At 46.6% G+C, this 13,897-nt stretch overlaps 1 protein-coding gene and 1 long non-coding RNA gene across 9 annotated transcripts in view; one reads left to right on the top strand and one right to left on the bottom strand.

The window, feature by feature from the left end:
* FNBP1 (formin binding protein 1) overlaps positions 1-13,897 on the top strand; it is a 140,278-nt gene that overhangs the window by 97,128 nt on the left and 29,253 nt on the right. For all 8 annotated transcript variants that reach the window (XM_030292624.1, XM_030292628.1, XM_030292627.1 and 5 more), the window contains 2 exons: positions 6,732-6,860; positions 8,049-8,195. In XM_030292624.1, coding sequence (XP_030148484.1) covers positions 6,732-6,860; positions 8,049-8,195 — 276 coding nt within the window. The remainder of the gene's footprint in view (positions 1-6,731; positions 6,861-8,048; positions 8,196-13,897) is intronic.
* LOC115498970 lies at positions 602-11,106 on the bottom strand. Its single transcript, XR_003964038.1, has 3 exons — positions 11,094-11,106; positions 3,776-3,786; positions 602-681 (listed from the first exon to the last, which is right to left on the bottom strand). It is a non-coding gene; the product is annotated as an uncharacterized LOC115498970 (long non-coding RNA).

Raw genomic sequence — 13,897 nt, 5'->3', positions numbered from 1 at the left:
CTGTCTCAGCCAGTGTAGCCTGCGACCCTTGACCTTAGTCAAGGTCATGAGTTTGAGCCCCATATTGGGTGTGGAGATAATTGAATGAATGAATGAATGAATGAATGAGTGAATAAAAGAATTTCATTAGGATGACTTCCCAGAAGTAGAATTGCTAAGTCAAGGACTAGGGAGCATGAGTTCGCCTCCTAATCACAGACAAATCCTAGAGACATCCAGTATAACAGTGAAAGTTTTCAGGGTTGCTGTTTTTATGCATCTCGAAAATACCCAGAAAATAGGTCAGAGTATTCAGTGGCCTCTTCCTCCCTCGTTTGCTGCCACAGTGCGTGTACTTCTCATGAACCCAGCCGGGTCCAAAGGAAGCGTGTCTAGTGCTCAGGGCTCTTTGCCACTCTGAGAATATGGTGAACGGCTTTGCCAGCTGTCGATTGGGGGCCATTGTAATGTGCTGGTGTCATTTAGAAGCACTGCAGCTGTGCTTCTGGAACTTTCCAGTGACTTGCCCCAGGCTGTCTTACCTCCTCTCAGTAGTTAGCGCAGTTCACAAACGAAGGATTCCAGGTTGTCATGTTCCCAGCGATTGTCCAAGGATTTGAATGTGCAGGGACTTTTACTTCTAAACCACGGAGTTCTGTAAATCGGAATCATTTGCGGCAAGCAAATTTTTGTAATCAGGTGCTGGGGCACCTGGGTGGCTCAGTCGGTTATGCGTCTGACTTTTTTTTTTTTTAAGTTTTATTTATTTCGAGAGAGACAGAGAATGAGCAGGGAATGGGCAGAGAGACAGAGGGAGAGAGAGATCCCAAGCAGGCTCCGCACTGCCAGCGTGGAGCCCGACGTGGGGCTCAAACTCACAAACAGCGAGATCATGACCGGAGCCAAAACCAAGAGTCGGTGGCCCGACCGACTGAGCCATCCAGGCGCCCCCAGCGTCCCAAGTTTTGATTTCGGCTCAGGTCACGATCTCGTGTGAAATCGAGCCCCGCTGGGGATCCTCTCTCTCCGTCTCTCCCTGCCCCTCCCCGACTCATGCCCCTTCTCTCTCTCAAGATAAATACAAAACATTAAAAAGAAAAAAATCTCTAAGAATAAATAAATGAATAAAATAATGAAATAAACATCACAAGCGCAGGTGCTCTGGAGAACACCTACTGTCGTTTGAGCTCCCAGTGGTAAATGCCAAATATTCCTCTTTGCCGTTCCCAGATTTGGGGTTAGGAAAGGATGGGCCTTTCAAATTTGTTCTATTACACGCTTTTAACAAAGGAGAAGACGGCTTCCCCAAACCTCTGAGCACCGCTGCGGTAAATGGTTTCTCACTTAAGGAGCAGCGTTGCCTGTCGATCTGGGAGGTCTGAGGTCATTTAACTGTTGCTCAAAAAAGGAACCAGTCTCTCTGCTTGTTAACAATAAATATATAAATGGAACGAGTGCGTATTTGCCCATTTTTGTGAAAAGGTCAGAAGCCACGAGCAGCTGGTAAAAGACAGAAGGTATCATTTGTTAAGCAGATCAGCCATGTTCCCCACGTGAAAGCGAACGAGTGTCTTAATACACCCTGTATTCTCTGCTCGTGACAACGGGGACTCAGCCAGCAGTGTTGTTCTGTCCCTCAAGATCTGAAATATTAAGGGAGACAATAACACTGCACTGAACAGCAAATGGCTGCACATTTTGGCCAGTGCGAATCGTCTAAATTTAACTAACTAAATGGATTACAGTATTTTTATCTCTAAACCCATTAGGATTTGAAGCCTCTGACGGCAGTTTGGTTTCTAAAATATTGTCTTCTTTATTTAGAAACTCCACCTCTGACCTTTGAGGCAATCCAGCTGTGTTTCCATAGGACAGTAGAAGGGGCTGTGTGGAGAAACCACCGAGCTGTGAAGTCATGCTTGAGCATACACACGCAGGCCTGTGCGGATTCATTTGGGGAGATTCCCGAGGGTTGGCCAAGGAAATTCTCAAGTTTAAATTCAGCCTTTCTGATTGACAGTGAAAGTGGTCCAGACCCTTATTCAAAGATGGCTGCGATTTACAGCCTCAGGCACTTGTGGTCATGCTGGACTTTTTTAGAATATTTTCTCTAAATTCTGTGACTGACTCATAAAAAAAAAAAATCCTCTGAACTTCTGCCCTACGGTCATGTCGCTATAAGATGCACTGGCTTGTATTCTTAGAACGAGCACTTTAATTGAATTGCAAGATACAGCGTATGGTCTGGTTTGGGAAGGAAGTATCTCTTTAAGATAATAGCCGCTATTTTTAGACTGACTTACACAGAGATAGAAATAAGGAGGCTTCTGATCTTCATTTAGCCTTAGACTGGGAGATACCCTCTTAAAATTTCTAGCTACTTAACCAGTTACTCCAGATAAGTTTTTGAAAGCACGTTTAAACATATTTTTTTAAATGTATTTATAATCATGAGTAACTGACCCGACTCTAGTTTTAGAGAGAGATGCTTTTTTTTTTAATTTTTTTTTTTAATGTTTATTTATTTTTGAGGCAGAGCACGAGTGGGGGAGGGGCAGGGAGAGAGGGAGACACAGAATCCAAAACAGGCTCCGGGCTCTGAGCTGTCAGCACAGAGCCCGACACGGGGCTCGAACTCACGAACCGTGAGATCATGACCCGAGCCGGAGTCGGATGCTTAACCGACTGAGCCACCCAGGCGCCCCTAGAGAGAGACTCTTAAGTTCCATTGCAAAATAAACCCAACAAAATAAACCTATCAAAAATAGATTTTCCATAGTAAAACTTGTTCGGAACGATGGCACATGCCCGGGCCCGGGATTCCAAGGTGGGAATTAATTCCAAGCAGCTGGTTGCTGGGATTGAGAAGAATGGGTTTATCGTCCGGAAGCTTGATTCTGTGTGTGTGTGTGTGTGTGTGTTTGTGTGTGTGTGTGCGCACATGTGTGTACGTACATACTTACGCGTGCCTAAGGATGACGTTCTGCTCTCTGTTTCAGAACTTAAGCTATTTTAAAAATTCACCAGCGGGGCGCCTGGGTGGCGCAGTCGGTTAAGCGTCCGACTTCAGCCAGGTCACGATCTCGCGGTCCGTGAGTTCGAGCCCCACGTCGGGCTCTGGGCTGATGGCTCAGAGCCTGGAGCCTGCTTCCGATTCTGTGTCTCCCTCTCTCTCTGCCCCTCCCCCGTTCATGCTCTGTCTCTCTCTGTCCCAAAAATAAATAAACGTTGAAAAAAAATAATAAAAAAAAAATAAAAATTCACCAGGGGCGCCTGGGTGGCTCAGTCAGTTGAGCATCCGACTCTTGGTTTCAGGTCAGGTCATGATCTCATGGTTCTTGGGTTCAAGCGCGGCAACGGGCCCCGTGCTGACGGTGCGGAGCCTGCTTGGGATTCTCTCTCCCCCTTTCGCTCTCTGCCCCTCCCCTGCTCGCTCTCTATCCCTCCCTCTCTCAAAATAAATATTGAAAAAAAATAAATAAAAATTCACCAAGGTAGAATAATTTCTCCAAAATAAAGGGGACTCCATCTTGCTTACAAAGGAGGGGAGGAAACACCACCCCGTGCCCCTGCCTTGAATTTTTGAGAAAGGTATGTAAATGAAATAGAGACTTTTTTAGAAGTTTGAGGTCTACCTGGGAATTTCCTCGGTTCTTTTTTTTTTTTTTTCCACATTCACAACAAGATGATAAATGATAAAAAACCCTTAAGTAATTGAAAGAGTTAAAAGGATTTTTGTGTCAGAAGCGTTAGGGGGACAGATGGCACGCACGTAGGTGGGAAAGCTATTATCTACACAGAGGAGGGCTAGTGTCTATTGGAAGGGATTTTTGAGGGTGGCCAGGATCTTCACATTTGGGGGACCAGCTTAAAATATTTACTAGTGGACACAGAAGCAGACGCCAGAGCGTATGGTCAGGAAGGGAGTTAACAGGGTGCCCACAAAGAGGAAGAACGTGGCAGTCGAAGTAACCAAGGGAACGCGAGACGTGGAGAAAATGGCGTTGAGATCCCTCAAAGCCCTGAGAAACTACAAAGCCCCAGGTTAATAGGGAAATCGGTTTGGAAAGACTCGTCCTGTTAACCTTCGTTTGAGAAGAAAATAAAGGAAGCAAGCTCCGAATGAGCACCTTGGGCCTTGACCAACGCGCAGATGAGTGAAATGTGTCAAGGAAGTGAAAACTCAGGTGGAGCCTTCAAGTCACAGAGGCAGGAAGCCATAAAGGACAGCGCGAGGCCACAAGTCTGATAGTGGGCGGGGCCAGCCGTCAGACCGAAAGTGGGGCATCGCTTTTGCAGTTGAACGTGTCCGTGTTCTCTTTCGTCCTTTTTGAAAACTGTGGGGTTTAGTAACACAAAGCAAAATGGAAAACAAACGGGAAAGTTCCCTGGGTTTTGCTGGAACAGGGCCCTCTTCCTGGTGTGTTTTTGGCCCCGAGTAGCAGTGGTCGTGTCACCTGCAGGCCAAGCCACCTCTTTGTCTGCGGGGGGGGGGGGGGGGGGGGCGGGGGGAGGGGGGAGTGTTTGCCCCGCACGAACCTCAGGCTGCGTTAGAGATTCATGAGGTCATATTGCTTAAGGCATCTCGAAAGTGCTGGATGAATCCAAGATGGGATCAGCAGTGTAACAATCGGCGGTGCTTGTGGATGATTTCCCAGTTTACAGACATTCTTGTTTGAGCTTTAAAATAATGATAATCGGGGCGCCTGGGTGGCGCAGTCGGTTAAGCGTCCGACTTCAGCCAGGTCACGATCTCGCGGTCCCTGGGTTCGAGCCCCGCGTCGGGCTCTGGGCTGATGGCTCGGAGCCCGGAGCCTGCTTCCGGTTCTGCGTCTCCCTCTCTCTCTGCCCCTCCCCCGTTCGTGCTCTGTCTCTCTCTGTCCCAAAAATAAATAAACGTTGAAAAAAAAAATTAAAAAAAAAATAATAATAATAATCATTATTATTATATTATATATAATATTTAAAATAATTATTATTATATTGATTCTGTAATTCATCAACGATTGCCCCTTTCTTGCAAGTGTGTGATTGACCAAAACGTGAATTAGAAAAGAGAAACAAAGGGGCGCCTGGGTGGCTCAGTCAGTTGGGCATCGGACTTCGGCTCAGGTCGTGATCTCACAGCTCGTGAGTTCGAGCCCCACGTTGGGCTCTGTGCTGACAGCTCAGTCCGGAGCCTGCTTTGGAGTCTGTGTCTCCCTTTCTCTCTGCCCCTTCCCTGCTCATGCTCTGTCTCTCTCTCTCAAAAATGAAAAAGAAACATTTGGGGCACCTGGGTGGCTCAGTCGGTTAAGCGTCTGACTTCGGCTCAGGTCACGATCTCACGGTTCGTGGGTCTGAGCCCTGCGTCGGGCTCTGTGCTGACCGCTCAGAGCCTGCAGCCTGTTTCAGATTCTGTGTCTCCCTCTCTCTCTGACCCTCCCCCATTCATGCTCTGTCTCTTTCTGTCTCGAAAATAAATAAACGTTAAAAATTTTTTTTTTAATTAAAAAAATAAACATTAAAAATTTTTTTAAAAAAGGGAGAGGGGCGCCTGGGTGGCGCAGTCGGTTGGGCGTCCGACTTCAGCCAGGTCACGATCTCACGGTCCGTGAGTTCGAGCCCCGCATCGGGCTCTGGGCTGATGGCTCAGAGCCTGGAGCCTGCTTCCGATTCTGTGTCTCCCTCTCTCTCTGCCCCTCCCCCGTTCATGCTCTGTCTCTCTCTGTCCCAAAAATAAATAAACGTTAAAAAAAAAAAATTTAAAAAAAAAAAAAAAGGGAGAAAAATGTATGAGTTTTATTATTGATTATTTAGGAGAAAATCAATGCAGTAGAATACAAAATAGCACATACATGTACATATACAGACAAAAACACAAAGAGGGTGCCACATTTACTGCTTCTTTAAACTGTATACTTTAAAAAAGTTTTTTTTTTAATGTGTATTTTTGAGAGAGAGACAGAGCACCAGCGGGGGAGGGGCAGAGAGAGAGGGAGACACAGAATCAATCAGAAGCAGGCTCCAGGCTCCTAGCTGTCAGCACAGAGCCGGATGCAGGGCTCGAACTCACAAACTGTGAGGTCATGATCTGAGCCAAAGCCGGACACTCAACCGACTGAGCCACCCAGGTGCCCCTAAACTGTATACTTTATATACTAAAAGTAAACACCTGGGCACCTCCATGGCTCAGTCAGTGAAGCATGCGACTCTTGATCTCTGGGTTGTGAGTTCAAGCCCCATGTTGGGCGTAGACATTACTTAAAAAAATTTTTTTAAATAAAAATAATCACAAACATTGTGAGTTTTAGAAAAGGTCCATATACATATAGATCAGTGGTTCATATGCCTTTTTAATTCATGAACTCCATTGAGAATTGAGTTACAAAAATTACGGATTCCCCCATCCCCTCCTCAAAAAACTAGATAGATCAATATAGATATATAGAGAAGCAAGTTCCCACAAGGGCCGTCTAGGTGACATAAATACGTCAACTGGGCCAAGTGCAGACAATACAGAATAGCGGTGCTTGTGTTGAACTAGAAAGTAATGCCAAGTTAAGACAATAGAGAATGGTAGGGCTTGTGAAAAACTAGGGTTCACATCCTTACCCAAGCCAAATTCAAATTCTAAACAATTTCTAGAAAATAACACCTGCTACATATAACACATTTGAGGTCAGTTTGACTGCAGATTCCTCCGGTTTGCGGTCCAAGGCCCCTTACTGTATTCATTAAACATGGGGGTGTTCTCATTTTCTGGCCCCAAGGCACGTCAGCAAGCTCAAGTACGTCACCAAATGGCCGAGGACAGCAGAGCCGATTACTCGTCAATTCTCCAGAAATTCAACCACGAGCAGCACGAATATTACCATACTCACATCCCCAACATATTTCAGGTAAGTGATTCAGACCTCCCGAGGTGGCCTTGCTTTGAGAGCCGCGTTGCCTTGGAATCACGATGGCTGGGCTTATATGCTGAGTATTTATATAGAGTTCTAAATTTCCTGGCACTGAAGCCATTTTTTAAAGCGTCCAGATCAAGCCTTGACTGGCACCAAGGTGAACTAGAACATTAACCTCAAGGTTAATCAGTCGGCCTTTCCAGACGTCCTCGGTTGGTACCTGCAGCCTTTCTTGGCCAGTTTGAGAATTTGCAATTCTTAGATTAGTGCCCTTTTCGCTGAAAGGACAGTTCTGGTTCTGAAATGCCAACTTAACCTGAGGAGTCCTAGCGGAATTCCTAAGGTTGTAGGATTTGAACAAAGGACAGAACTTTTCTCTGGATTGTTTCTCTTTGGGCTACTTTAGGTTGTCGGAAATGGTATGAAGAAAGATGTATACGTGTTCTCCCGCTTTGGGAATCTTTTACGACTTGTGTCCAGTTGTAGGGAAAATAACAAGTATTTGCATCTTAGTGTCTATGCACACAGCAAACAAGAAGCTCCAGCTTGTAGAAGGGAGATACACCAGTGACATCTCGGCCTGTGTTGGGTTGAGGCGGTTAACTAACGCCAGGCTTTTGGTAAAGAGTGAAGTAGGGGATCAAAGGCAGAAGAGATTGTCTGAAATGTATCGCCGATAAAAGCACTTGAGTTTGGGGTTCTCAATGAAGCTGGAATGGAATCCTATAAAGTATAGTAAAACCTTGGTGTGCGAGCATAATTCATTCCAGAAGCATGCTTGCAATCCAAAGCACTCGTATATCAAAGTGAATTTTAGGAACCATTGGCTCAGTTGTGATCCTGTGACACTCGGCATCGCGTACTACTCGTTTGCAAGGCGTCGCTCGTTTATCAAGTTAAAGTTTATTAGAGATGTTTGCTTGTCTCGTGGAACACGTGCAGAACAAAGTTACTCGCAATCCAAGGTTTTACTGGATACATTTGGGCAGCCTAACGATTCATAAAATAACGTGTACAGCTGGTGAATGTGGAGGCAATAATTACAATGATTGTGTAGCTCGAACCCTATCGATGGACCTGTTTCCCCCCTAGACTGTTTGCTAGAGGTAACAGCGCCACTGAAGGCAACTTCCGTAAGTAAGAGTGGACTACGTTAATTTCATACAAAATCTAATGTTGCAGAAAATACAGGAGATGGAGGAAAGGAGGATACTGAGGATTGGGGAGTCAATGAAGACCTACGCAGAAGTTGATCGGCAGGTGATTCCGATCATTGGGAAATGCTTGGATGAAATAGTAAAGGCGGCCGAATCGATTGATCAGAAGAATGTAAGTATTGTAGCTTGGACTTAACTTACAACCAAGTATCTCTGGTTCCACCATTTCTTCGCCACCGTCTCCAGTGACCTCACTGGATCATCTCGCGGTGGGGAGTTGCTTCCCTTGATCACCAGTACTTTGAGCAGTCGTTACACCGCTTTCGAGTGTTCTCTTCATCCCTCAGGGTTTTGGATTCAGCTCTCAAACTTCTTTTGTGGGAGACACAGATAAGTCTGAGACATCGCAGAATTAAATGGCTTTCTTGTCAGTTGGCTGAATAACCCCCCACATGGGGATCTGGTTCTTTAAGGCACTACTGAGGTTTCGGGCCAGGTTATTTGTTATCGCAGGGACCCGTCGTGAGCACTAAAGGGTGTTTAGAAGCATCCCTGGTTTCTACCCACCAAATGCCGGAAGCACCCCTTCCCAAGTTGTAATGGTCAAAAGTGTCTCTGGACGTTGCGAAATGTCCCCTACAGGGCAACACCGTCTCCGTCTGAGAACACTGCTTAGGGCCAGTGTCATTCGTTTGGATTCCTTTCCTAGAAACCTGTTTTCCCTCAATAAAAGTATCAACTAGAACACCAGCATAGGCTTTTACAAACATTCATTAATTTGCAAAACCAAATATTGAACAAAAAGCGATGTCGTAAGTCTTCCTTGTCATACGAGTGTCTGAAAATGAGTCCAGGCGAGGGATCAAAGCTATCTTTTCTGTATGAACATATCTCAGCATGTAGATTTTTCATTGTTTTGAGAATATGTGTGTTAACATTTAAGGCCATGTGTGTAAAAAAACAAAAAACTCTTGTCAATCCAATGTGCAGAAATACTTTCAAATGTGTTAAATGGTAAGTGTTTTTAGGGGGAATAGTTCCAGTAGCAGGCATATTTTTTTCATTTTAGGATTCCTCGACCTCTGTTTTAGTAAATCTATTTGCCGAGAGCCCTCTTCTTCGGGGATTTCAGCCAACTTTTGGGGGGAAAATTACTGATGCTTCTGAATTAATGGTGTTTCCCTCACAAAACTACGTTGTGCCCACATAGAGTCACAAGTGATCAAACCATCCTTTCCTGAAGCTGAAAATTTCTTCATGATGGTGGTTTTCTTTATCTCCTTTAAGCATCTGAAGGGAAAAACAGTTTAGACACACGTGACTGGGCTTGCGTCCACACAGTCAAGTTTTTCCCTGCAACGAGTGCCTGCTCCGTTTCCTTATTGCCATTGCTTCATCAATTTCATCGATGGTGGCTCATCGATGCCTGGCTCAGAGAGGGAAATCAAGTCTCCGTGAGGCTTTTGGCTCAGAGAGGGAAATCAAGTCTCCGTGAGGCTTTTTCTAATCTCCCTATTTAAAATGTCAGCGGTCACCAATAAAATGCTGTGGGGAGGGACCTTTTAAAGGGAAATAGTAATGGGGCGCCTGGGTGACTCAGTCAGTTGCATGTCCGACTTCGGCTCAGGTCATGATCTCACGGCTCATGAGTTCGAGCCCCGCATGAGGCTCTGTGCTCGGAGCCTGGAACCTGCTTCCGATTCTGTGTCTCCCTCTCTCTCTGCCCCTCCCCACCCCTCTCTTTCTCTCTCTCTCAAAAATGATAAACATTAAAAAAATTTTTAGAAGTGAGGTCAGTTCTTGACTTTTTTCCTTAGCTTCATTACTTCTGGCATGGATGAAAATCTGAAACAAGCCTGGTTTAAATTTCTTATAGTAAGAAGCTTGGAAATTTCTTTTTCCTTGAAATTTCACAACTTTATCAGATCATGTCTGAAGGATGGGTTTCCCTTTATGGGTTTTATCTGAGAAATTGTGAGCCCCCTGGATTTATAGGCTATTTCTCCCATTATGGGATCCTTGTTTTCCATTATATCACTGATAATTCTTTCTCACCTGTGACCTTTATGTTGCTAAATCCAAGGGTCTGTCTTTCTTTCTTTCTTTCTTTCTTTCTTTCTTTCTTTCTTTCTTTTTCTTTCTTTTTAATGTTTATTTATTTTTGAGAGTGAGAGAGACAGAGCATGAGCAGGGAAGGGCAGAGAGGGAGACACAGAATCCAAAGCAGGCTCCAGGCTCTGAGCTGTCAGCACAGAGCCCGACACGGGGCTCGAACCCACAAACTGTGAGATCATGACCTGAGCCGAAGCCGGACGCTCAACCGACTGAGCCACGCAGGCGCCCCTCCGAGGGTCTTTTCTAGGTCTTCATTCAAGTTCTTATTCAAGTACTTGAAGTATTAGGAGCACCGGCCCCCACTCGGCCACCCCCCTACTTACTCTTCCTTTACGTGATTCCCAGGAAACCATAACGTGATGGCTTTTCCTCACTGCCTCAGTCTCCTTTGCTTATTCGTGTTTTTCTTTCTTACCATTGAAGGGGGAGTACCCCCGGGCTTTGATCTCGGATCTCTGAACTCTGCCCATTGACTCCTTGGAGCGATCCGTAGACTCTTGGAGCGTTAAGTCCCATCTCAAGTATGAATCACACATGTTACGATCCCAGCCTGGACTCTCCCCTCCACCGCAGGTTCATTCATTCAGTTGCCCAGTGGCTTCTCCTCTTGGAGGTCCAGTATGTTCCTCAAGCTTCGTGTATCCAAAATGGAGCTCCAGACCTGTCTGGCCACACCCGCGCCCCCCGGGGTCCGCACTGCCTCCGTTACAGCATTTCTATCCTTCCAGTGGCGTGTACCTTGGAATCATCTTTGATGCCCCCCCCCCCCTTCTGACACCTGCTTCAACTTATCAGTCCATCCTGCTGGCTTTCCCTTCAGAACCCACACCCTTCTCACCACCTCTCCTGATCCAAGATCTCCATGACCTCGGATTGGGCAGGAGGAGCCCGGATGACTGCAGGAGACCTCTAACCAGTCTTCCACCTTTGTCCCCCACCCCCGTTCATTCTTAACACAGAGACCAGAGGGTTCTTTTTTTTAACAATAAGCCAGGTCACATGTCTCCTCTGCTCAGGGCCCTCACAGGGCTTCTGTCTCCCGGAAAAAATCAAAGCCACTGGGGCCTCGACGCCCTGAACCATCTGGAACGCCCTCCCCCCCCATTTATCCATCCCACGTCGCCTATTCTCTGTTCTCCCCAGTGCTGTCTTCCTCGTAAGCTCAAAAGGATGCTCCTACCTTGCTGTTCCTCTGCCTGGAATGTTACCTGCCTGGCTCACTCCCTCAACCTTCGGTGTTCCTTGAATGAATGTTTCAATTTGCTTTTTTTTTTTTTTTTTTTGAGAATTCAAGGGTGAGCTATTCCTTAATCCCTGTGTACCACCTCTCCTTGCACATTCCTTTCCGCCTGCCCTGTTCTCGCAGCGTGTTTCAAGTTTATCTTCTTCGGCAGATTCGGCTCTTAGCACAGTTACGTGTGGTCCTGCTGCTTTGATCTTTGCTGTTTCCGTCGCCCTTTTTCCTTTTATCACACGCTCTCGCTCTCCGCCTGTTCATGTTTGGCCGCTGTTACACCCTCCGAAACCCATGTTCTTTCCCTTAAGCCCACCACCTTGTTGTTTTTATTTCTAAAACCAGCACCGTTCCTGGCACACGTCTGGATCTGCCCACTCGCTCGCAAGTGCCAGGCACAGTTCTAAAGTCGGAGACGGACAGTAGCAAAATAAACGAGTGTTAAAACAGGATGAGCGCAGAGCCCCTGGGTGGCTCAGTCGCTTGAGCATCTGACTCTTGGTTTCTGCTCACATCATGATCCCAGGGTCGTCGGATCGAGCCCTGCGTCAGGCTCTGCGCTGTGCATGGAGCCTGCTTAAGATTCTCCCTCTCTCTGTCTCTCTGTCTCTCTCTCTCCCCGCTGTCCCCCTCTCCCCAGCTTGTGTGCTCTCTAAAATAAAATAGAATAAAATAAAATACCAGGATGAGCATTTGGGGGAAAATGAGGTAGGAAAGGGTGTTAGAAGTGCCTGTGGGGTATTCTACCAAGGAGTGACGTTTGAGCAAAGATTTGGAAGAGGTGATTATTTATTTAAATGGGGTAGGAGGTCCTAAAGCCCCCAGCTCTCCAACAAACCGGATGTCCCCTCTCCCCCTTAATGCAGTGTCAGAATCACATGATTACTTAAGCGTTCCCACTGGTTTATTTATGTGAGGTCAGTTTCCACTTATTTTCACATGGCCATGTTTTCGCTAGAGCACAGCGGCGTGCTCACTGGCACACCCGGGCTTGTGGATCCGACTCTGCTAGCGTACGTCTCCCCGCGTGTGACCAGAAGCGTAGTGTCTTACACAAGGGGGATTGTTTCCCCTGTCACGTAAAGGATGTCTGCAGGCAGAGGGTCCAGTCGTGGCGTGGATAGATGTCTCTAAGACCTCAGGGACCCGGGCTCCTCTTAGCTCACAGCTTTTGATGATGTGACCTTCAAACTCAACGTGGCTTCTGGAGCTCCAGCCATCACGTTCGACTTCCAGAAAGCAGAATATAGAGAAGGGCCCACACCATCCCTTTAAAGAGTCTTCACAAAATGGTGCCCTGTCCTGTCTACGTCTCAGAGATCTCAGAGGTCAAAAGTTAGGTGGTCTGGGGCGCCTGGCTGGCTCAGTCGGTTAGGTGTCCGACTTTGGCTCAGGTCATGATCTCATCGTTCATGGGTTTGAGCCCCACGTTGGGCTCTGTGCTGACAGCTGAGAGCCTAGAGCCTGCTTCAGATTCTGTGTCTTCCTCTCTTTACCCCTCCCCACTCGTTCTCTCTCTCTCTCTCTCCCTTTCTCTCAAAAATAAATACACATTTAAAGAAAATTAAAAGAAAAAAAAGGAGATAATCCGCAGTCTATGGCCCATCTACAAAGTAGGTAGTAGCTAAAATAGTTGCTAAAATGTGGGCTTGTATTAAGAATTGAGATCTTGGGGTGCCCGGGTGGCTCAGTCAGTTAAGCGTCTGACTTCCACTCAGGTCATGATCTTGTGATTTGTGAGTTCGAGCCCCGCGTCGGGCTCTGTGCTGACGGCTCGGAGCCTGGAGCCTGCTTTGGGTTCTGGGTCTCCCTCTCTCTCTGCCCCTCCCCCACTCGTGCTCTGTCTCTCTCTCCATCTCTCCCTCTCTCAAAAATAAACATTAAAACAAAATTTTAAAATAATAAAAACAAACAAACAAAAGAATTGAGATCTTCCCAGGGGCACCTGGGCGGCTCAGTCAGTTAAGCGTGTGACTCTGGCTCAGGTCATGTTCTCACGGTTCGAGGGTTCAAGCCCTGTACTGGGTGGTGCCTGCTTGGGATTCTCTCTCTCGCGCTCTCTCTCTGCGCCTGTCCCTCATTCTCTTTCTCTCAAAATAAATAAAGAAAAGAAAAGAAAAGAAAAGAAAAGAAAAGAAAAGAACTGAGATCTTTCTAGATTGCCTTCTCTATAGTTACTTTCTTTAACTTTTTAAATGCTTATCTGTTTTTGAGAGAGAGCGAGACTGTGTGAGTGCGGGCAGGGCCGAGAGAGAGGGAGACAAGAATCCAAAGCAGCCTCCGGGCTCTGAGCCGTCAGCACAGAGCCTGACGTGGGACTCGAACTCATGAGATCGTGACCTGAGTTGAAGTCAGACACTTACCCGACTGAGCCACTCAGGCGCCCCTGTGATATTTTATGTATACATCTATCTTTCTATGACATCATGGCTGTGATTGCCTCACACGTTTGTCTGCCCTCTCTGACCCTGAGAAGGTGAGGCACCCAGAGTTCCTAGCAGCGTGCGCGCCGTAGAGTTCATTGA

This window comes from Lynx canadensis, chromosome D4 (assembly GCF_007474595.2).
Source record: "Lynx canadensis isolate LIC74 chromosome D4, mLynCan4.pri.v2, whole genome shotgun sequence".
NCBI classification, from domain to species: Eukaryota; Metazoa; Chordata; class Mammalia; order Carnivora; family Felidae; genus Lynx; species Lynx canadensis.
The sequence above is the reverse complement of the archived record's forward strand: the minus strand, read 5'-3'. Positions and strand labels throughout refer to the sequence as shown.